This window comes from Ranitomeya variabilis, chromosome 2, assembly GCF_051348905.1.
Source record: "Ranitomeya variabilis isolate aRanVar5 chromosome 2, aRanVar5.hap1, whole genome shotgun sequence".
Taxonomy (NCBI): Eukaryota; Metazoa; Chordata; class Amphibia; order Anura; family Dendrobatidae; genus Ranitomeya; species Ranitomeya variabilis.
Genome location: NC_135233.1, coordinates 878990116 through 879013996, shown reverse-complemented (window position 1 = coordinate 879013996; position 23881 = coordinate 878990116). Strand labels below are relative to the sequence as shown.

Sequence of the window (23881 nt, the reverse complement as noted above, 5' to 3'; positions counted from 1 at the left end):
AAATATGGGATAGACTCAAGGACCTTGTGATGCCTGAGCCAAAACAGGCTGATTGGCTCAAAATAGCCCATGGGTTCCAGGTGAATTGTGACTTCCCAAACTGCATTGGAGCGGTGGATGGGAAACATATCCGGGTACGTAAGCCGCCGAACTCGGGCTCCCAATTCTACAACTATAAGCAGTTTTTCTCTGTAGTACTGTTAGCTGTAGTTGACAGTAACTACAGGTTTATAATTGTAGACATTGGGGCCTATGGCCGAACTGGAGACTCTAGGGTATTCAATTCGTCTATAATGGGTCGGCGGCTACGTGACAACCAGTTACATCTCCCACCACCACAACCACTCCCAGGCTCCACTGCAGAACCAATGCCTTTTTTTTTGGTTGGTGATGAGGCGTTCCAACTGACCAGACACCTCATGAGGCCTTATCCCCGGCGCAACCTGGACCACCGTCGGAGGATATTTAATTTGCGCCTTTCTAGGGCGCGGAGACTGGTTGAGTGTGCATTTGGTATTCTGGTGGCAAAATGGCGTGTCCTCCAGACTGCCATACAGCTCAGTGAGGCTACCGTCACTGAAGTTATCAAAGCATCAGTCATTTTGCACAACTTTACCCGCATACATGATTGCTTTGCAGATGGTAATGATGAACACATGTTGCGTAGTGTAATTAGGCCAACACCACATGGCCCTCCTCCGCGCCGTCCCCTTTCTGGAGTCAAAGTTAGGGATGTTTTGACAAATTATTTTGTATCTCCTCAGGGTTCTACTCCCTGGCAAGATTATGCTGTTTCTCAGTTGTAATTTTCTTATTTTCTTGATGTCTTTGTGAAATATAATTTTTTATGCCCCAGAAAAAGTACTGTGTGTGTTGTGTTTCCTTATTGACCCTATGTTTATGTTTCTAGAATATGTGTGTGATGCAATAATGATTTTGACCAAAACATCATTTAGCTTTTTCAAAAACATTTTACTTAAAGAACCAGCCTTTTTTGGTTTCCCTGTTAACATATTTTTTTCATATGTTAGTTTTCCTTTTTTAGGGTGAAGTTTAAAACCAGAAAAAACAGAAAAGGTTAAATGGTGCCAAAAATAACACTAAACCATGGTAGGCAGCTCACAAATATAAAGATTAGGCCACAAAACAACAATACATTACAAATCCCTGTAAGTTGGCGGGGGAGATGGTGCCTGCTCTGGGTCCTGGTCAGGGGGCCTTTGTTGGGCCAATGTGACTTCATCCTGTGAGGATGCACTGGCTTGTGGCACAGAGTACTGGCCTTGTCCATATTGGCCAGTTGGGTGGTGTCCATAAGCCAATTGTCTCTGTGCCTCATGCTGACGGACATATTGGCTTGCATCATACCCAAGCCCAAAATGGCCATGTTGTCCAAACCCAGGTTGGGACCAGCCTACATCACTGGGTCTGGAAAAGTTGCCATATTGGGATTGGGGGTTGTAGGCTGCCATTTGGTAGACTGATGGCCTTTGTATATTTGGTGGTGGGAGGGGTTGAGGTGGAGGCATACGTGGAGGAGGTGCTGCAAATCCTGATTGATCTTGCTCCTGTTGAGGGAATTGAAGGCGCAAGAGGTTGGTTTGGGAAAGCTGCCTTCGCTCAAGATATTCAAACACCTCATAGGGGTTATTTGGAGCTGTGCTTAAATCAATCAGGATTTGCATACACCCTCTCACACGTAGCCTCACCTCACGGGGAAGGGGTCTAAGGTAACGGGCAAGGCTGCGGGCAAAGGCCTCCTCTCCATCATCCGTTGCTGCCCTGGCCAAATAATTGAGGACCCCAGCGTCAACATCATTTCTTGTTGCTTGCAGCTCTCTCCTTCGGCGGGCTCTCCGTAAAGGCCCAGCTGCCTGTGGGGATGACACCAGTGGGTGTGGAGGGCTGCTGCTCTGGGCATGTTCCTCAGGCCTTTCAGCATCATGTGGTGCTGAGGGTGGTGGTGCTGCTGCATCTTCCTCACTTGCTGCTGCCTGCTGTGATGATGATGCTGATGGGTCCTCAAGGATGGATGCTGAAGCTTGGAAAGATGGGCCTGCCACCTCTTCATCAACACTTACAGGATCGATCAGAGCCTCCGATTCCGACCCGGTCTCCCTCTCTGTGAGGTTAGACTGTGTTCTGTTAATAAAAAGCAAAAAAAAAAGGGATTAGTTTTTGCCCATTGTTTAATTACACATCTGTGAGCTATATTGTGTCAAAAAACATACACACAACCTCATATCAGACCAACATCTACTCCACTCTTATCTCAAATTCACACATGAATATACCAGATTTTTCTGTGGGATCACACCAAAGGTTAACAACACTATCACAACACATCATAATGTGGCCTAACATTTCAAGCTCAAACAAAAACAGGAAGACCCACATCTTCAAACAATCACAGAACATCCAGTAACAAACCAACTAACAAACCACTGCATGAACATTTCTAATCTCGCCTACTACCTTCTCATCCATCCCTTGTAGTAGGTAGTGATGTTTGGCGGGCAGGGTCCTCTCTCATCCAGGATCCTTTTTGAATTTAGCCTTGTTTACATTATATTTTGCACTATATTTACACATCCTTACATGTAATTGGCAATGTAAGAACCGTAAAAATAACAAGATAAGATTGATTATCAATCAAAATGTGTGGAGAGGTTATTACTTACTGCCTCAGATTCATACTGACATCCAAAAATGAAAGACGGTCATAGTAGATATATTTCCGCTTCTTGAGTGGGGCTGATGACCCACTTCTTGCCCGCTGCTGTCTTTCACGCCGGTATTGGTCCCGGATGCTGCGCCATCGTGTCATTACATCATCCACTGCAATTACATGTTCAAAAATATTGAGCAAGATCAGTAGGAACATAGCTTCTTACAGTTGTCATTGAATTTTTTTTTTTGTTTGTTTTTTTTGGGGGGGGGGTTTCTTGCACCATTATTTACATGGTGCAGCAGATGTGAAAGGGGTTACATGCAGTGGTCTATATATCGGTCACAGTTGGAAACTTTACAGTCACAGACTGGGAGGGGAGAGAACCCTGTTCTTGCAAACATACATTAGGTCGGATTGTGAATGTGAAATAAAAATGCCTTCTGCAAGAATTAGCCTAATGTGACAATTTAGGACAAATAAAGACAAGGGGCAACACCCCTCTGGGCGAGGTATGAGTACCAAGAAATATTTATCCGCGCAACATCAAGATTACCTATGTACATAAACACTTGGCCTTGTTAATCAGCTTTGGGATTTGACAAAATGGACATAAATGACACAGATATCTAAAAATGATTCTTCAAGTCATCATGTAGGGAAAGCATCTTGTAAAGTCAAATCTGGGGAATACATGAGTGTACTTACTTAGTCTTGTCTGGTCCGCACGTGGCCGTTGGGCATAATCAGGGAATAGGAGGCCACAGATGGCCCTCCAAGCTGCCTCTTTCCTGGCCCGGTTGGAGTAGTTTGGATCCCGCTGGTCCCATATTTCTGGCCTTTCTTGGACCAGGATGAGGAGCATGTCCACATTAATTAGACTGGCCATGATGCATGCAACTCTGTGGAGGCGAGCCCCAGACTTCCGGGATGTCTGTGTGGCGTTTTCAGCTAATTAGCATGTCTGGGATTCATGATTGAGGGCTTGGCTCAATTCCTTGCACCTGGCGTTGGCTGGCGTATTTCTCGCAAGTCACACTGCTGGTCCGTGTGTAATCCGTATTTTTCACGCACCCATAGACTTTCATTGGCGATTTTTTTGCGCAACACGGTGACAAACGCAGCATGCTGCAATTTTCTACGGCCGTACAAGACCGTATATTACGGATCCGTAAAATACGGCAGATAGGAGCTGGGACATAGGGAATCATTGGGCCATGTTTAATGCGTATTTTACGGACGTAGTTTATGCGCTCATACGTCCGTAAAACTCGCTAGTGTGAGGCCGGCCTTATACTGATAAGTTCAAACAGGTGCCATTACTACAGGTAATGAGTGGAGGACAGAGGAACCTCATAAAAAAGAAGTTACAGGTCTGTGAGAGCCAGAAATCTTGCATGTTTTTAGGTGACCAAATACTTATTTTCCACCAAATTTTGCAAAATACATCTTGCCAAATCAGACAAGGTGATTTTCAGGATTTGTTTTCTCATTTTGACTCTCATAGGAAAAATGCAAATATTCCACAAATAATCCGCACAAAAAACGAGTAAAAAACACGCAAAAACCGCAAAAAAAAAAAACGCATGCGGATTTCTGGCAGAAATGTCCGGATTTTGTCAGGAAAATTTCTGCAAGAAATCCTGACGTGTGCACATACCCATTCTGTGCAAGGGGTTACAGCAACAGGCAAATCAAATTAGCATATAATAGAGCCCATAAACAAAATAGGCATGACCTCATTCATGGGGCTTATTTAAAAATCAGCAAACTTTTATTGGGTTATCCTTTAAAAATTGATGATTACAAACGGACATCTCAGATGACACAGCAATGACAGGGGGTGATGTGTGATAAGGCCATTTCGAGCAACATGGCTCTTGAACACTGGTTACAAAGTTAAATACAAGTAAGGATTAAATATACTATTGTACTAATGAGGAAACACAAAACACATGGAAAGGTATAAGGGAACCGGCAATGAGGGTGGGGGAGATGCACAATTGTAAGCAGCATAATGAACAATTAAAAAACAAACAAGTGGAAATATGCTACAAAAAATGCAAAATATACTTAGTATGTATCAAAGAAATTTTTGTATATATATAATTTGATCTGGAAAAAAAATTATAATAATCACCAAAAGAGAAGATGATAATAAGCTGTAATACATCAATACCAAGTTTTTGCAATAGAAAACAACCATTTTATATTAGCAAAAAAATTTTGAAAAACCACACACTGAGTAAAAATAAGCAGAGGAATTGCAAACCTTCATCAGTTACTTTTTCCTCACCAGAGACCGTGGTTTCTGATGTGTCTGTGGATGAAGGAATTTCTACTACCTCTTCCACTATTCAACAGCTATGTTATTTCAAAAATCCACTACCGTCAAAAAAAGCGGCAGAAGAAAAGGCCGCAGACATTGTGCCTGTAAAGGCTCTGTCGAACAGACAGCTCCGCAGTATGAACAAACGACACTGAATGTCCTTAATTTGTCATCGCACAATCTTTCTCCATCGGAATATAGTCTCCTTTCTAAAGGAATGAACTTTGCTCCATTTGATCACAGATTGGACATTTTCAACACAATCAAAGACATCAATACATTTATTAGGGACTTGACTGTTAAAAAACGTTTTTTGTTCAGAGGAATCAGCAGTTACCAGCTTTGTTGAAATCATTGTTAATGAATTTAAGAATCTTGCATTTTGTGAGCAGCAAGCATTAATTCTCCTGAAGGAGTTAAACCCTTCTCAGAATGATACCTTGGTCAATAAAGTAGCTGGTTTTGTTACAAAAAATCCAGAATTCTATTCAGTCTAAAGTAGAACACCCCCAATGGACAAATTTCAAGACATTGTTACAAAAGACCTAAAAAAAACTGCGCCACCCAAAGAAAAAGCCCAATTTAACTGCAGAAGAAAATGACACCCTGAAAACCTTTATGACAAATAAAAACTTAGTCATTAAGATGACGGATAAAGATGGTTCTGTAGTAGTTTTGAACAGCTGTGATTATGTTGCTGTTATAGAAACTCACCTATAGGATACAAAAACGTATTTAGCACGGACCAGTGACCCCACCTTATTTTTCAGAGATAAAATCAACAAGATAATTTCTGAAGGCTTAACTTTGGGCATTTTTTTAAAAAAAAGAAGCTGAATTTTTAACAGTAACATCTCCTGTCATTCCCATCATGCATGCGTTGCCCAAAACACATAAATCTTTATCACCTATTTCTATCAGACCTATAGTTTCAGGCATAGGTTCATTAAAGAATATTTGGGCGCATGGCTTGACAGTGCGTTACAGCCATTAGTATATTCTATACCTGTTTGTTACAGGATTCACGCGATGTCTTGGGTATGTTTCAAGATTTTACTTGGTCTCTATACCTGCATTCCATAACATATAGCAGTTCTGGCCATTCAACATCATTTAGACAAGTACAGTGTATACACAGAAGAATTAAAAGAATATATAAAATCTACACTCTCTTTTCTACTTCGACATAATTATTTTATGTTCCATGGAAAATTATATGCCAGGTACATAGATGATATTATTATTGTTTGGGTAGGGGGAGACTTCAGAGATTGAAAATTTTATTTTTTATCTAAATGTTCAATCAGTTCAATCTCCATTTCACGTGCAATCATCACCGTGAGAAAATAACTTTTTTGGATATAGAACTCAATGGTGTAGATGGCTGTGGTATTGTCAGCAAAACTTATAGGAAATCTACTGCTGGCAATACAATACTTGATGCACGCTCTTTTCATCCTTCTCATGTAACTAAGGCAATTCCTGTAGGAAAATTTATTAGAGCAAAAAGAAACTGCAGCTCTCAAAACAACACTATCCCAGCTGTAGTCTGAACAGGGCACATATAATTGCTGACAAGAAGGATAGGACAGACTTAATTATTAAAGTAAAAATTCCAGCAACAATAGATAATTTCAACAAGATTCCAACTTTAGTTTTAATACACTGTTCATATTTCAAGTTCATTTCTCAAATTGTCTTGCACAATCGACCCATTTTATATGATGACCCAGTTATCACAGACATTCTGAAAGATGGTATTAGAATAGTGCACAGGATAGCAAAAACCTTAGGAAACGCACTGTCACCCAGCTTACATGTTACTCATGATAATAGGCCTACATCACAAACATGACTATCCCTCAAGGGTTTTTAAAAATGCTGTCAGTCTCCATGCAAAACCTGTATGGTATCCTTCAAAACCAACCATTTTTATAATCGTGATCACAACAAAAAATTCAGTATTAAGAGCTTCTTAAACTGTAAGGGTATGTTTCCACATTCAGGAAACCCAGCGCTTTGGACGCAGCGCACACCCCGCTCCACCCAAAGCGCCACCCCCTGTTGCACGCGCGGTGATTCCGGATGTGTTCATTGAACACACGTGGAATCACCGCATCGTATTCATTGACTGTATTATTTATCTTGCGGAGACAGAGCGTCTCCGCAAGATAAATAGACATGCTGTGGTCTATAGAGACGCAACACAATCCCCTCCACTATGCTGTAACATCTGGACGCTGCTGCTTTTCTCAGCCCGTTCGTATTTTACGGGCTGAGAAAATCACAGCATGTTGCGATTGTCAGCGTATTCCGAGAAAAATACGCCAACAAAAAGCCTATGGGGGTGAGAAAAATATGGATTACACACGGACCACAAGTCTGCCTTGCGAGAAATACGCACTGAGGTCCTATAGAAAAGCCGGTAATTCAGTACGGTGTACAGCAAAATCACACTGACAGGTTAGAATAGAATAGATAAAATAAATGTCTACACATGTAGAACTGTAGCGTGAGAAAATATTCAGAAAAATTCCCACACTACAGTTCAAATGAGTTTATGCCACCAGGGGGCGCAGCTTCGGTGACTGCACCGCACATCCCCGAAGCTATGTTACCTTCATTTCATTCATTCCGCAGTCTTTTACAGCCAGGAGCAGTCGCATTAGCACCGCTCCTGGTTGTAACTGTATAATGTAAGAACACGGAAGTACCGTAAGTATAGGAGAATATTTATTAACCTGTATATAAACCTGTGCAACTCGCAATTAGGGACATATACCAATTCCAGTACTCTGTGTAAAATTGGTGACTAACCACCACCAAGTGAAGAAAATTGCCCAATCACTCTATATACGGACAACCTGAAAGTACCCAACCCAGGATTAGTATTACAATATGTATTTATTACATCATAATTAGTGACAATACATAATAGAAAATATATAATAAAAAACACATATAAAATCAATAAGTCTGTACGTAACACAGGACATCTACAATTAGTAGAATGCCGGCAAACCCATTATTGCACAATACGTCCCAACCAGAAAAAAGTGTAAAAAACATCAATATACAAATAACCACTCTCATTAAACCATGTAATACAAAATATAAATATATATAGTGAACCTCCAAAGTGAATCATATAAAGTGCCAAGTGCTAGGAGATCTTAAATACAAACACTAGGTGCAAATGTGCAAACACCGCTCAGAATGAGCAGAACCTGTGCTATAGAGAACTTGTACAAATGACTAGAAGGGACAAATAAAAGTAATATAATGGTATATACCTTTAGGGTAGCCGGGTCCTATGGTAACGCACCCCTTACGCACGTTTCAGACTTTTTTCCTTCTTCAGGGGGGTAGCTAATCTGTAAATTAGGGGTCTTTTTATATGGATCCACCACCTAGCAACGCGGTCCGGGCGTCTATGGCGCGTGCACAGCCAGGAGGATCCGGAAGTCCCGGCGCCCGCATCACGTGACCGGACGTACGGGGACTGAGTACCCGACGTTGCCAAGGACACGGTGACGCGGTGCTCAGGACTCCGGATCACAAGCTGCGCACGCGTACTGTTGTGAATTCCGTTCTCGGACTCCCTCCTGTGGTCATGAATGGTACTTTGGTTGGTTCTGCTCTTGGACTCCCTCTGGTGGCTTCGAGCGGAACTGCTGGTCACTGAGGTTGGCTTTATCAGCTGCTCTCGTTTATTGCTATGCTGCTTCCCTATTTAACTCCACTCAGATTGTTACTTCATGCCAGCTGTCATTGTTTCAGTATTGGTTCAGATCTCTCTTGGACTTCTCTGAGGACCTGTCTACTCCAGCAGAAGCTAAGTCTTTGCTAGTTCATTTGTTGTTACTGCTAATTTCTAGTCCAGCTTGCTATCATGATATTCCCTTGTTAGCTGGAAGCTCTGGGGTGCAGAGTGGCACCTCCACACCGTGAGTCGGTGTGGGGAGTTTTTTGCTTACTCTGCGTGGTTTTTTGTAGTCTTTTGTACTGACCGCACAGTTCCCTTTTCTATCCTCTGACTATTTAGTGTAATCTCGCCTCCTTTGCTAAAATCCTGTGTTTGTGACTTTCCTCTTAACTCACAGTCAATATATGTGGGGGTCTGCCTTTACCTTTGGGGAATTTCTCCTCTGAGGCAAGGCAAGGCTTCTATTTCTATCTTTAGGTGTAGTTAGCTCTTAGGCTGTGAAGAGGCGTCTAGGGAGAGTTAGGTACGCTCCACGGCTATTTCTAGTGTGTGTGATAGGAGTAGGGTTTGCGGTCAGCAGAGTTCCCACTTACCCAGAGCTAGCCCGATTTTGAATTTACTCATCAGGTCATTCCGGGTGCTCCTAACCACCAGGTCCATAACAGTATAGCTGGCCCGAAAGTGTTAATGCATCTCAAAAGAGGGATAAGAGAAGTTCTAAACCCATTTTTTTTTCTTTGCAGTGTGTTTTGTCTCTCTTTTCCCCTTAACCTCTGGGTGGTTCAGGACTCAGGTGTAGATATGGATATTCAAGGTCTGTCCTCTTGTGTGGATCATCTCACTGCAAGGGTACAAAGCATTCAAGATTATGTAGTTCAGAATCCGATGTTAGAACCTAGAATTCCAATTCCTGATTTGTTTTCTGGGGATAGATGTAAGTTTCTGAATTTCAAAAATAATTGTAAACTGTTTCTTGCTTTGAAACCCCGCTCCTCTGGTGACCCCATTCAGCAAGTAAAAATTATTATTTATTTGTTGCGTGGCGACCCTCAAGACTGGGCATTCTCCCTTGCGCCAGGAGATCCTGCATTGCTTAATGTAGATGTGTTTTTTCTGGCGCTTGGATTGCTTTATGACGAACCAAATTCAGTGGATCAGGCAGAGAAAATCTTGCTAGCTTTGTGTCAGGGTCAGGATGAAGCGGAGATATATTGTCAGAAGTTTAGAAAATGGTCTGTGCTTACTCAATGGAATGAGTGTGCCCTGGCAGCAATTTTTAGAAAGGGTCTTTCTGAAGCCCTTAAGGATGTTATGGTGGGATTCCCCACGCCTGCTGGTCTGAATGAATCAATGTCCTTGGCCATCCAAATCGGCGTTTGCGCGAGCGCAAAATTGTGCACCATTTGGCGGTGTCCTCTGAGCAGAGGCCTGAGCTTATGCAATGTGATAGAACTTTGACCAGAACTGAACGGCAAGAACACAGACGTCAGAATAGGCTGTGTTTTTACTGTGGTGACCCCACTCATGCTATCTCTGATTGTCCTAAGCGCACCAAGCGGTTCGCTAGGTCTGTCACCATTGGTACTGTACAGCCTAAATTTCTTTTGTCTGTTACTCTGATTTGCTCTTTGTCATCCTACTCGGTTATGGCATTTGTGGATTCAGGCGCTGCCCTGAATTTGATGGACTTGGAGTTTGCCAGGCGCTGTGGTTTTTTCTTGGAGCCTTTGCAGTATCCTATTCCATTAAGGGGAATTGATGCTACGCCGTTGGCCAAGAATAAACCTCAGTACTGGACTCAGTTGACCATGTGCACGGCTCCTGCACATCAGGAAGATATTCGCTTTTTGGTGTTGCATAATTTGCATGATGTGGTCGTGTTGGGTTTGCCATGGCTACAGGTTCATAATCCAGTATTGGATTGGAAATCAATGTCTGTGTCTAGTTGGGGTTGTCAAGGGGTACATGGCGATGTTCCGTTGGTGTCAATTTCTGCTTCCACTCCTTCTGAAGTCCCTGAGTTTCTGTCGGATTACCAGGATGTATTTGATGAGCCCAAATCCAGTGTCCTACCCCCTCATAGGGATTGTGATTGTGCTATAAATTTGATTCCTGGTAGTAAGTTTCCTAAGGGCCGACTTTTTAATTTATCTGTGCCAGAGCACGCCGCTATGCTGAAATATATAAAGGAGTCCTTGGAGAAAGGGCATATTCGCCCGTCTTCATCACCGTTGGGAGCAGGGTTCTTTTTTGGGGCCAAGAAGGATGGTTCTCTGAGACCCTATATAGATTACCGCCTTCTCAATAAAATCACGGTCAAATTTCAGTACCCTTTGCCTCTGCTGTCTGATTTGTTTGCTCGGATTAAGGGGGCTAGTTGGTTCACCAAGATAGATCTTCGAGGGGCGTATAACCTTGTGCGTATTAAACAGGGCGATGAATGGAAAACAGCATTTAATACGCCCGAGGGTCATTTTGAGTACCTGGTAATGCCATTCAGGCTTTCAAATGCTCCATCTGTGTTTCAGTCCTTTATGCATGACATCTTCCGAAAGTATCTGGATAGATTCATGATTGTATATTTGGATGATATTTTGGTCTTTTCGGATGATTGGGAGTCTCATGTGAAACAGGTAAGAATGGTATTCCAGGTCCTTCGTGCTAATTCCTTGTTTGTGAAGGGGTCTAAATGTCTCTTCGGAGTTCAGAAGGTTTCCTTTTTGGGCTTCATTTTTTCCCCTTCTACTATCGAGATGGATCCTGTTAAAGTTCAGGCCATTTACGATTGGACTCAACCTACATCTGTGAAGAGCCTCCAGAAATTCCTGGGCTTTGCTAATTTTTACCGTCGCTTCATCGCTAATTTTTCTAGTGTGGTTAAACCTTTGACTGATTTGACAAAGAAAGGTGCTGATGTGGTGAATTGGTCCTCTGCGGCCGTTGAGGCTTTTCAGGAGCTGAAACGTCGTTTTTCTTCGGCCCCTGTGTTGCGTCAGCCAGATGTTTCGCTCCCTTTTCAGGTCGAGGTTGATGCTTCTGAGATTGGAGCAGGGGCTGTTTTGTCTCAAAAGAAGTTCTGATGGCTCTGTGATGAAGCCATGTGCCTTCTTTTCTAGAAAGTTTTCACCTGCTGAGCGTAATTATGATGTTGGCAATCGGGAGCTGCTAGCTATGAAGTGGGCATTCGAGGAGTGGCGACATTGGCTTGAGGGAGCCAAGCACCGCGTGGTGGTCTTGACGGATCACAAAAATCTGACTTATCTCGAGTCTGCCAAGCGGTTGAATCCTAGACAGGCTCGATGGTCGCTGTTTTTCTCCCGGTTCGATTTTGTGGTCTCATACCTTCCAGGTTCTAAGAATGTGAAGGCGGATGCCCTTTCTAGGAGTTTTGTGCCTGATTCTCCGGGAGTCCCTGAGCCGGCTGGTATTCTCAAAGAGGGGGTAATTCTGTCTGCCATCTCCCCTGATTTGCGGCGGGTGCTGCAGGAGTTTCAGGCTGATAGACCTGACCGTTGTCCAGCGGAGAAACTGTTTGTCCCTGATAGATGGACTAGCAGAGTTATTTCTGAGGTTCATTGCTCGGTGTTGGCTGGTCATCCTGGGATTTTTGGTACCAGAAATTTGGTGGCTAGGTCCTTTTGGTGGCCTTCCTTGTCACGGGATGTGCGTTCTTTTGTGCAGTCCCGTGGGACTTGTACTAGGGCTAAGCCCTGCTGTTCTCGTGCCAGTGGGTTGCTTTTGCCCTTGCCAGTCCCGAAAAGGCCTTGGACGCATGTTTCCATGGATTTTATTTCAGATCTTCCTGTCTCTCAAAGGATGTCTGTCATCTGGGTGGTTTGTGATCGCTTTTCTAAGATGGTCCATTTGGTACCCTTGCCTAAATTACCTTCTTCCTCTGATTTGGTTCCATTATTTTTTCAACATGTGGTTCGTTTGCATGGCATTCCGGAGAACATTGTGTCGGACAGAGGTTCCCAGTTTGTCTCTAGGTTTTGGCGGTCCTTTTGTGCTAAGATGGGCATTGATTTGTCTTTTTCTTCGGCTTTCCATCCTCAAACAAATGGCCAAACCGAACGAACCAACCAGACTTTGCAAACCGATCTGAGATGCTTTGTTTCTGCTGATCAGGATGATTGGGTGACCTTCTTGCCATTGGCTGTGTTCGCCCTTAATAATCGGGCTAGTTCGGCTACTTTGGTTTCACCTTTTTTTGCAATTCTGGTTTTCATCCTCGTTTTTCTTCGGGGCAGGTTGAGCCTTCTGACTGTCCTGGTGTGGATTCTGTGGTGCACAGGTTGCAGCAAATTTGGACGCACGTAGTGGACAATCTGACGTCCCAGGAGAAGGCTCAACATTTCGCTAACCGCCGTCGTTGTGTTGGTCCCCGACTTCGTGTTGGGGATTTGGTTTGGTTGTCTTCTCGTTATGTTCCTATGAAGGTTTCTTCTCCTAAGTTTAAGCCTCATTTCATTGGTCCTTATAAGATTTCTGAAATTCTCAACCCTGTGTCATTTCGTTTGGTCCTTCCAGCTTCTTTTGCCATCCATAATATGTTCCATAGGTCGTTGTTGTGGAGGTACGTGGCGCCTATGGTTCCCTCCGTTGATCCTCCTGCTCCGGTGTTGGTTGAGGGGGAGTTGGAGTATGTGGTGGAAAAAATTTTGGATTCTCGTATTTCGAGACGGAAGCTTCAGTACCTGGTTAAGTGGAAGGGCTATGGTCAGGAGGATAATTCCTGGGTTGTTGCCTCCGATGTCCATGCTGCCGATTTAGTTCGTACCTTTCATTTGGCTCGTCCTGATCGGCCTGGGGGCCCTGGTGAGGGTTCGGTGACCCCTCCTCAAGGGGAGGTACTGTTGTGAATTCCGTTCTCGGACTCCCTCCTGTGGTCATGAATGGTACTTTGGTTGGTTCTGCTCTTGGACTCCCTCTGGTGGCTTCGAGCGGAACTGCTGGTCACTGAGGTTGGCTTTATCAGCTGCTCTCGTTTATTGCTATGCTGCTTCCCTATTTAACTCCACTCAGATCGTTACTTCATGCCAGCTGTCATTGTTTCAGTATTGGTTCAGATCTCTCTTGGACTTCTCTGAGGACCTGTCTACTCCAGCAGAAGCTAAGTCTTTGCTAGTTCATTTGTTGTTACTGCTAATTTCTAGTCCAGCTTGCTATCATGATATTCCCTTGCTAGCTGGAAGCTCTGGGTTGCAGAGTGGCACCTCCACACCGTGAGTCGGTGTGGGGAGTCTTTTTGCTTACTCTGCATGGTTTTTTGTAGTCTTTTGTGCTGACCGCATAGTTCCCTTTTCTATCCTCTGACTATTTAGTGTAATCTGGCCTCCTTTGCTAAAACCTGTTTCATTCCTGTGTTTGTGACTTTCCTCTTAACTCACAGTCAATATATGTGGGGGTCTGCCTTTACCTTTGGGGAATTTCTCTGAGGCAAGGTAAGGCTTCTATTTCTATCTTTAGGTGTAGTTAGCTCTTAGGCTGTGAAGAGGTGTCTAGGGAGAGTTAGGTACGCTCCACGGCTATTTCTAGTGTGTGTGATAGGAGTAGGGTTTGCGGTCAGCAGAGTTCCCACTTACCCAGAGCTAGTCCCGATTTTGAATTTACTCATCAGGTCATTCCGGGTGCTCCTAACCACCAGGTCCATAACAGCGTACTACCAGGGACACGGTCTAGGAACACTACGGGAGTGTGTGCAAATCAAAATTAACTACATCCCATGGATATAACGTCTCACGCTGACTAAGGGAGTGTGTGCAAATCACAGGTAACTGCATCCCATGGATCTAACTTCTCACGCTGGCTAAGGTAGTGTATGCAAATCACAGGTAAATGTATCCCATGGATCTAACTTCTCACACTGGCATAGTGGATTCTACAATAAAACAGCCAAGTGCATAACAATCTGGCAATGCTGATTAAATGATTCACTTGATTATGAGGATCACTCAGTCTTCTATTACTATAAAGGTAAAATTTCTGCTTCTACCAAGCAAAGCTGTATTTTGATATATATTATGTGTGTGATTACATATTATATCCTTATTCATTATATATCTATATACAGGATCTTCATAGGGACTGATGACCTTCAACCAGACCGACGCCACACCAGGAGATCCATCCAGACGATAACATCATCCACTCCACCAAACCACCCACAGAAGCCATAAATGTCAGGTAAGTACAATCTAAAAACATATAAAATAGTATTAAAATTCAGACCACAAACAATTATGACAAATATAATAGAGAATTATAATATCACAGATGGTTTACTTGAGAACCCAGAATTATGAACACAACATAAAAAAATTATAAAAAAAATAATAATAAAAAATAAAAAAAAATTTTATTTAAAAAATTATAAAAAGTTATATCATAAAAAGGGGGCAAAGCTCAAATTTTCATGTAAACCCATTGGTGACACTGTATTTAAGACCCATATCCACCTCATTTCCATTTTCGCCAGTGGTATAGTGATTGGTCCACCACGCTCACTCTTTTCAATGGTGTCAATACCAATAACTCTAAATACAGAAGAATCACAATTGTGGTGGAGCCTAAAGTGTTTGGGAATAGTCTTCAGAACCGACATATCCTCCTCTTTACTTGCAGCTTCTATCCCTAGCACATGTTCACGGACACGTATTTTGAGCTGCCTTGTGGTCATGCCCACATATATCAGGGAACATGGGCATGTGGCATAGTAAATAACTGCCTTCGATGTACATGTTATACTATGCCTAATTTGAAAGGCGCTTGTGCCCTCTGAATTGCAGAATGTCTGTTCCCTTCCTACATTAGGACAGGCCACACACTTCCCGCATGGTCTACAGCCCAAAGTCCGCTTGGCCTTATCTAAAAACGAGGGATGAGCCAAATTATGTGTATAATGGCTTTTAACCAAGCAATCCCTAAGGTTTCTTGACCTCCTGTATGTAATGCTTGGTTTCTCACCTACATATTGTGCCAAAACTGGATCTGCTTTTAAAATTTCCCATGATTTGCTAAGTCGGGATCTTACCATTTCACTTTGCCCATGATATTGCGTTATATACCTAACAACCTGGTTTGTTTTATTTGGTTTCGCACCATAAAGTGCTTGGTGCCGAGAAATATTCTTTGCCCGATTATAGCCATTCTTCACTGATCGTCGGCTATATCCCCGTTCCAAAAATCTTTCCTTAAGTTCAGTGGCCTGTCTTTCAAATTCGCTGTCTTCCAAGCAAATTCTCCGCAAACGCAGGAACTGCTCAATAGGGATAGACTTAATCATCATGGGCGGATGTGAAGATGTTGCATGTAAAAGGGAATTTACAGCTGTTTCCTTACGAAATATCTTAGTATGTAAACAGTTATCGCTGTCCCTATGTACACTCACATCCAAAAACTCCATTACGTTTACATCATATTTATATGTCAACCGTAAATTGCGGGAATTCAGATTTAATTCGGACATAAAGACCTGGAGGGATTCAACTGAACCTTGCCAAATGAAGAATATGTCGTCAATGAATCGCACCCACATTGGGATGCGATCCATTGGCGACTCAGGCCCTGACATAAAGAGGTCCCTCTCCCACAGCCCCAAGAATAAATTTGCATACGCAGGCGCGAAGGCCGCGCCCATTGCTGTACCTTGGAGCTGCAGGTAGAGGGACCCCTTAAATAAAAAAAGTTTTTTGTCAATGAGAACTCAAGCAACTGAATAGTAAACCGTCTCATTGATTCGGGTAAGAATGATGATTCCAAAAAGTACTTAACAGCCTGAACCCCATCATTGTGCCGAATATTTGTATACAGGCTTTCAACATCACAAGACACTAACAGGGTCTCGGCACCAATGTATAGACCATCCACCTTTTTTAAAAACTCATTGGTGTCCTTGATAAATGAAGGTAGCTCTTCAACTAATGGTTTTAATTTAGCATCCACAAATTTATTGATTTTTTCCAAATAACTTCCACACCCTGAAATTATCGGTCTCCCGGGTGGATTAATTTGATCTTTGTGGACCTTTGGTAACAAATACAAGGTTGGTATTGTAGGTTCCATTACTTGAAGAGCCAAATACAAATCTTTAGAGATCACCTTTTCCTCATGGGCCTCACGAAGTATGCATGAAAGTTCACCCTGAAATTTTACCAACGAATTGAACGTCATTTTCCTATAGCATATCTTATCTCTTAGTTGGCGAAGAGCCTCACCTTCATATAAACATTTAGGCCACACTACCACATTCCCACCCTTGTCAGCTGGTTTAAATATCACATCCGTTAAATTTTGTAAATTATGCAATGCAGTTTTTTCTTTTATACTCAAATTATCACTTTGTGGAAACTCAGGAATTTTATCGAATGCCTTGCTTACTGTTTTCACAAACACATCAATTGTAGAACAAGCTGACAAAGGTGGAAATTTACGTGATTTCGGGCGAATAGATGGCGGAATCTTACCTCCCATTGGTTCTTTATGCTCCTGAGCCAACTCCTCCAGGGTAGCTAGTGCCTCCTGTTCCGCCTCTGTAGGGAACAATCGCAATGTATCTTCATTATGAAAATGTTTTTTGAACATAAGTTTCCTTGCAAATAAATGCAGGTCCTTAACAGCCTCAAACTTATTAAATTTAGCCGTTGGACAAAACATTAAACCCCTCTGTAGAACATCAATTTCATTTCTAGATAATACATGCATACTTAAATTAATCACCTTAAGATTGCCACCAAAGTTCTCTGGTGATTGTCCAAAGTTTTGTTTTGCTGGTGCATAGCGCGGCTCGCGCTTACGCTTTGGGGTTGAGGCTATTGTTGTAAGTCCAGAGGCGGAAGAGGAGGCACCCGACACATCACCCACGGGCCACGGCCATATTGGAGGAGGTGGAGAAATTTCGGTTACGACCATCATCATTCGCGTTGTTCTCACACCACCTATAAATTCTTCCATTGGAAAAGTCTTTCTGATCTCTCACTAATTTTTTCGTCTGATTTACTCGTATCTCCTTTATCCATTGGTCCATCAATTTTTCAAGTTGACTATCCATAGATGAGAACTGGTCACTAGGCAAACAGGACTTGGCCTTAATAAACATTTCATCTAATAATTTATCAACCTCCAATAGGTTCTTGGAATGGTGTTTAACCAACAATTCCATAAGTTGTTTGGATGCTGTGTTGCATACTTCTTCCCAACTCTTAATAAATTCTTCATCATTCACTGGGAATGCTGGGGTAACATGTATCTGAAGCCCCCTCGGAATCAAGTGATGTTGGATATAGTTCTCTAAAAAGGCCCTGTTCCACCAGAAACAGGTTCTCTTGTATGCTAGATTTTTGATATTTTTAAATATCTCATCAAATTGTAAACCACCAGTTAATGTAATTGCCACATCATTATTTGAGGAAACCTCATTAATTTGACCCTGCCAAGATAACTCCCTGGTTTTAAAGTCCATATTCAAGGTGAGAAGGAAAAGGACCTGTGCGAAACACAGTAAGTAATATATAATGTAAGAACACAGAAGTACCGTAAGTATAGGAGAATATTTATTAACCTGTATATAAACCTGTGCAACTCGCAATTAGGGACATATACCAATTCCAGTACTCTTTGTAAAATTGGTGACTAACCACCACCAAGTGAAGAAAATTGCCCAATCACTCTATATACGGACAACCAGAAAGTACCCAACCCAGGATTAGTATTACAATATGTCTTTAATACATCATAATTAGTGACAATACATAATAGAAAATATATAATAAAAAACACATATAAAATCAATAAGTCTGTACGTAACACAGGACATCTACAATTAGTAGAATGCCGGCAAACCAATTATTGCACAATACGTCCCAACCAGAAAAAAGTGTAAAAAACATTAGTATACAAATAACCACTCTCATTAAACCATGTAATACAAAATATAAATATATATAGTGAACCTCCAAAGTGAATCATATAAAGTGCCAAGTGCTAGGAGATCCTAAATACAAACACTAGGTGCAAATGTGCAAACACCGCTCAGAATGAGCAGAACCTGTGCTATAGAGAACTTGTGCAAATGACTAGAAGGGACAAATAAAAGTTATATAATGGTATATACCTTTAGGGGTGCGTTACCATAGGACCCGGCTACCCTAAAGGTATATACCATTATATAACTTTTATTTGTCCCTTCTAGACATTTGCACAAGTTCTCTATAGCACAGGTTCTGCTCATTCTGAGCGGTGTTTGCACATTTGCACCTAGTGTTTGTATTTAGGATCTCCTAGCACTTGGCACTTTATATGATTCACTTTGGAGGTTCACTATATATATTTACATTTTGTATTACATGGTTTAATGAGAGTGGTTATTTGCATACTGATGATTTTTACACTTTTTTCTGATTGGGACGTATTGTGCAATAATGGGTTTGCCGGCATTCTACTAATTGTAGATGTCCTGTGTTACGTACAGACTTATTGATTTTATATGTGTTTTTTATTATATATTTTCTATTATGTATTGTCACTAATTATGATGTAATAAAGACATATTGTAATACTAATCCTGGGTTGGGTACTTTCTGGTTGTCCGTATATAGAGTGATTGGGCATTTTTCTTCTGGTTGTAACTGTATTTAACCCCTTCAGATGGAATTACACCATGGGACATGAATGTACGGCAGACAGGTATGGGATATTGTTGCTTTTTTATTTTCCTTTTTTTACGGGAGAACGAGGGTCGGCAGTTGGATTGAGCATACGATAAAGATAATAAAACCCCATGTGTTTATTTCATCAAAATACTTTATTCTTAATGTATGTGTGTATTTTTAACCCTTTACTAATATTGGATTAATAATGGATAGGTGTCTTATTGACACCTCTCCATTGTTAACCAGGCTTAATGTCACCTTACAATAGCAAGGTGACATTAACCCCTTATTACCCATATCCCACTGCTACGGGGGAGTGGGAAAAGAGTGGCTAAGTGCCAGACTAGGCGCAGCTTACAGATGTGCCTTTTCTGGGGTGGCTGGGGGCAGATGTTTTTAGCTGGGGGGCCAATAACCATGGTCCCTCTCAAGGCTATTAATATCTGCCTTCAGTCACTGGCTTTACCACTCTGGTGGAGAAAATTGTGCTGGAGCCCATGCCAGTTTTTTCAGTGATTTAACCCTTTATTTTAACACATAGAGCTCCAAAATTTTGCACACACAAACTTCTAACATTGTTAGTGAGGAATATTTAAAAATATAACGGATATGAAATGGTTTACTCTATGTAAACCATGTCTCATATCCTGTCGGGTTTGGTAAGGAGTTAGCAATTGAATTACCGGCTTTTATGCTATCTAGCTCTGTATTAAATATAAATATGTATATATATGTGTGTGTCTCACTGAGATATATATAGAAAAATGTTTAGAATTGAGAGTCCTCAGTGGTTGATACCTTTTAATGGCTAACTGAAAAGATGGTGACAAATTGCAAGCTTTCGAGACTACACAGGTCTCTTCATCAGGCATAGGCTAAAAGAAATTCTGAAGAATCACATATTTATGCACAACATAGCACAGAATAAAAAAAAACCCATGGATAAGACAGGTGGCATGAAGCAGAATTACCATGAGTGATAAACAGTTATGTCCATAAACGTTGGGCCAGTTCTTAGATAAGGAATGTTTTATTGTCCTCTGATTGGGGTCTCTGTTGTGATGACCCCTCATAGTGTGAGGGGCAAGTTCCTTAGTTGATGTAAAAAGACATAAATCCATGCGACACATTCATTCCACCACTAAGACAGTCAAAGGTCGTCATCAGTTTTTATTCCCAGACTCTTCTGTCTCTCTGAGTTTTGAAGTTACCTTTTAACACAATTAATTTCATGTCCATAATGCTATGATTTGGGAGACAAAAATGTATTGCCACAGGTAGATCCATTCTTTTTTCTCTTATTGTATGGCGGTGAGAATTCATTCTTGTTCTAAGCTTTTGCCCTGTCTCCCCCACATACAGACCCCCAGTTGGACATTTAGTACAAATAATTAGGTACACCACAGGACTCTATGCAAACAGATACAAAACAAAGCCAAAACCTGACAACTTGGACAACCACTCCATTCCAGACACAAAGGCATCTAACTGTGTCATTAATCTCTCAGATTATAAACCCAACAAAGTGAAGCTGGCTGTGCTTTCCAGAGGACTCTCATTTTGTCCTACTAAGGCCCTGGATAAATCTGAACTCTGCAGTGATATGGAACATTTTTTCAAGAGACTGCGCCTGAGGGAATATTTCAATGATACAGAAGATTCAGAACCCACCTGGATCGAAGGAAAAGGGATCCTAACAACAAAGAAGAGGTCAGACTGGACACCTCCACCTGGACGCAACCCTCATTTAGATAAATATATAGACTCCTTCAGACATGTGATAAAATCCACCATCATAGATACCCAGAGCCCTTCCTCCCGACTTCCCAGCCCTCCACCTCCAAAACCAACTTCTCCACCATTACAGAAGATCAACTCTCCACTATACTCTCAAGATCGCATCTCACCACCTGTGCACTTGACCTGCTCCCATCCCACTTCATCCCAAACCTCACCACAGTCTTCAACTCAACCCTAACCCATCTCTTCAACCTATCACTAACAACTGGTGTTTTCCCCTCAAGCTTTAAACATGCCTCCATCACACCTATCCTCAAAAAGCCCTCTCTTGACCCATACTCTGTATCTAGCTATCACCCTATATCACTTCTCCCCTATGCCTCTAAACTACTGGAACAACACGTCTACCTTGAACTGTCCTCCCATCTCTCTTCTTGCTCCCTCTTTGACCGCTTACAATCTGGCTTCCGGTCACACCATTCCACTGAAACTGCCCTAACTAAGGTCACCAATGACCTCTTAACCGCCAAGAGCAAGCGACACTACTCTGTCCTCCTCCTCCTCGACCTGTCGGCTGCCTTTGACACAGTGGACCATTCCCTATTATTACAGACCCTCTCATCCCTTGGCTTCACAGACTTGGCCCTATCCTGGATCTCATCATACCTAACAGACCGGACATTCAGCGCCTCCCACTCACACACCACCTCCTCACCTCGCCCCCTATCTGTTGGAGTCCCACAAGGTTCAGTCCTAGGGCCCCTGCTCTTCTCCATTTACACCTTTGGCCTGGGACAGCTCATAGAATCTCATGGCTTTCAGTATCAACTCTATGCTGATGACACACAGATCTACAACTCTGGACCAGATATCACCTCCCTACTAACCAGAATCCCTCAATGTCTGTCCACTATTTCATCCTTCTTCTCCGCTAGATTTCTGAAACTTAACATGGACAAAACAGAATTCATCATCTTTCCCCCATCTCACGCGACCCCCCCAACGAACCTATCCATTACAGTAAATGGCTGCCCACTCTCCCCAGTCCCACAAGCTTGCTGCCTTGGGGTAATCCTTGACGCTGATCTCTCCTTCAAACCACATATCCAAGCCCTTTCCACTTCCTGCTGACTTCAACTCAAAATTATTTCACGAATCCGTTCATTCCTCAACCAAGAATCTGCAAAAACCCTAGTCCATGCCCTCATCATCTCTCGCCTCGACTACTGCAACCTCCTGCTCTGTGGCCTCCCCTCTAACACTCTCGCACCCCTCCAATATATTCTAAACTCTGCTGCCCGACTAATCCACCTGTCCCCCCGCTATTCCCCAGCCTCTCCCCTCTGTAAATCCCTTCACTGGCTCCACATTGCCCAGAGACTCCAGTACAAAACCCTAACCATGACGTACAAATCCATCCACAACCTGTCTCCTCCATACATCTGTGACCTCGTCTCCCGGTACTTTCCTACACGCAACCTCCGATCCTCACAAGATCTCCTTCTCTACTCCCCTCTTATCTCCTCTTCCCACAATCGTATACAAGATTTCTCTCGCGTATCACCCCTACTCTGGAACCCTCTACCACAACACATCAGACTCTCGCCCACCATCGAAACCTTCAAAAAGAATCTGAAGACTCACCTCTTCCGACAAGCCTACAACCTGCAGTAACCACCGATCGACCAAACCGCTGCATGACCAGCTCTACCCTCACCTACTGTATTCTCACCCATCCCTTGTAGATTGTGAGCCTTCGCGGGCAGGGTCCTCTCTCCTACTGTACCAGTTATGACTTGTATTGTTCAAGATTATTGTACTTGTTTTTATTATGTATACCCCTCCTCACTTGTAAAGCGCCATGGAATAAATGGCGCTATAACAATAAATAAATAATAATAATAATAATAATAATAATAATAAAATGGCCCCACAGTATGCAAATCTTTTCATGGCCCAGCTTGAAAGCGACTTTTTGTCCTCTTGTCCCATCAGGCCTCTGGCGTACTACCGCTACATTGATGACATTTTGATCATCTGGATGGAGTCTGAACCACAGCTAAAGATGTTCCATGAACAGTTTAATCAATTTCACCCTACCATCAACTTGACACTCAACTACTCCTGCACTGAAATTAACTTTTTGGACACCATCATTAAGCTGCAGAACAATAAAATAGAGACATCCCTGTATCAGAAGCCAATAGATCGCCCAACATACCTTAAATGGGACAGTTTCCATCCAAAACACATAAAAAACTCCATTGTCTAGAGCCAAGCCATCAGATACAATCGTATATGTTCCAACCCAATGGATAGGGATGAACACCTTGATCGCCTCAGAAAGACCTTTTTGAATCAGAGCTACCATCCAAGAACAATTGAAAACCAGTTTACAAGAGCCACCAAAATATCAAGGAATCACCTGCTACATTACAAAGCTAAAGAAGAAAATAACCGGGTACCTCTAGTAGTTACCTACAATCCAAATCTGGAGGTGCTAAGGGGAGCTGCACGGAAATTACAACCTTTACTATAAAAAGATGCCCGCTTACAATCCATTTTTCCAGACCCCCCACTACTGTGTTTTAGACAGCCCCCAAATCTAAGAAGCATTATTGTCAAGAGCTCCCTGTCCTCTCCAACAGCTGTAGGTACCTTTCCCTGCAATCAGAAATAATGTAAAACCTGTCCATTTATAATGACCACGGACAAGATAAAGATCCCCAATTCACATCAGGACTACAAGACACCAGGTACTTTCAGCTGCATCACATCTAATGTGGTGG

At 42.4% G+C, this 23881-nt stretch overlaps 1 protein-coding gene across 1 annotated transcript; it reads right to left on the bottom strand.

Annotated features, from left to right (window-relative positions):
* Positions 1-1108: 1108 nt before the first annotated feature.
* On the bottom strand, positions 1109-3947 carry LOC143808078 (uncharacterized). Its single transcript, XM_077290334.1, has 2 exons — positions 2682-3947; positions 1109-2142 (listed from the first exon to the last, which is right to left on the bottom strand). The coding sequence occupies exons 1-2, from the start codon at positions 2882-2884 to the stop codon at positions 1158-1160; spliced, it is 1188 nt and encodes a 395-aa protein (XP_077146449.1). The 5' UTR covers positions 2885-3947; the 3' UTR covers positions 1109-1157.
* Positions 3948-23881: the final 19934 nt, after the last annotated feature.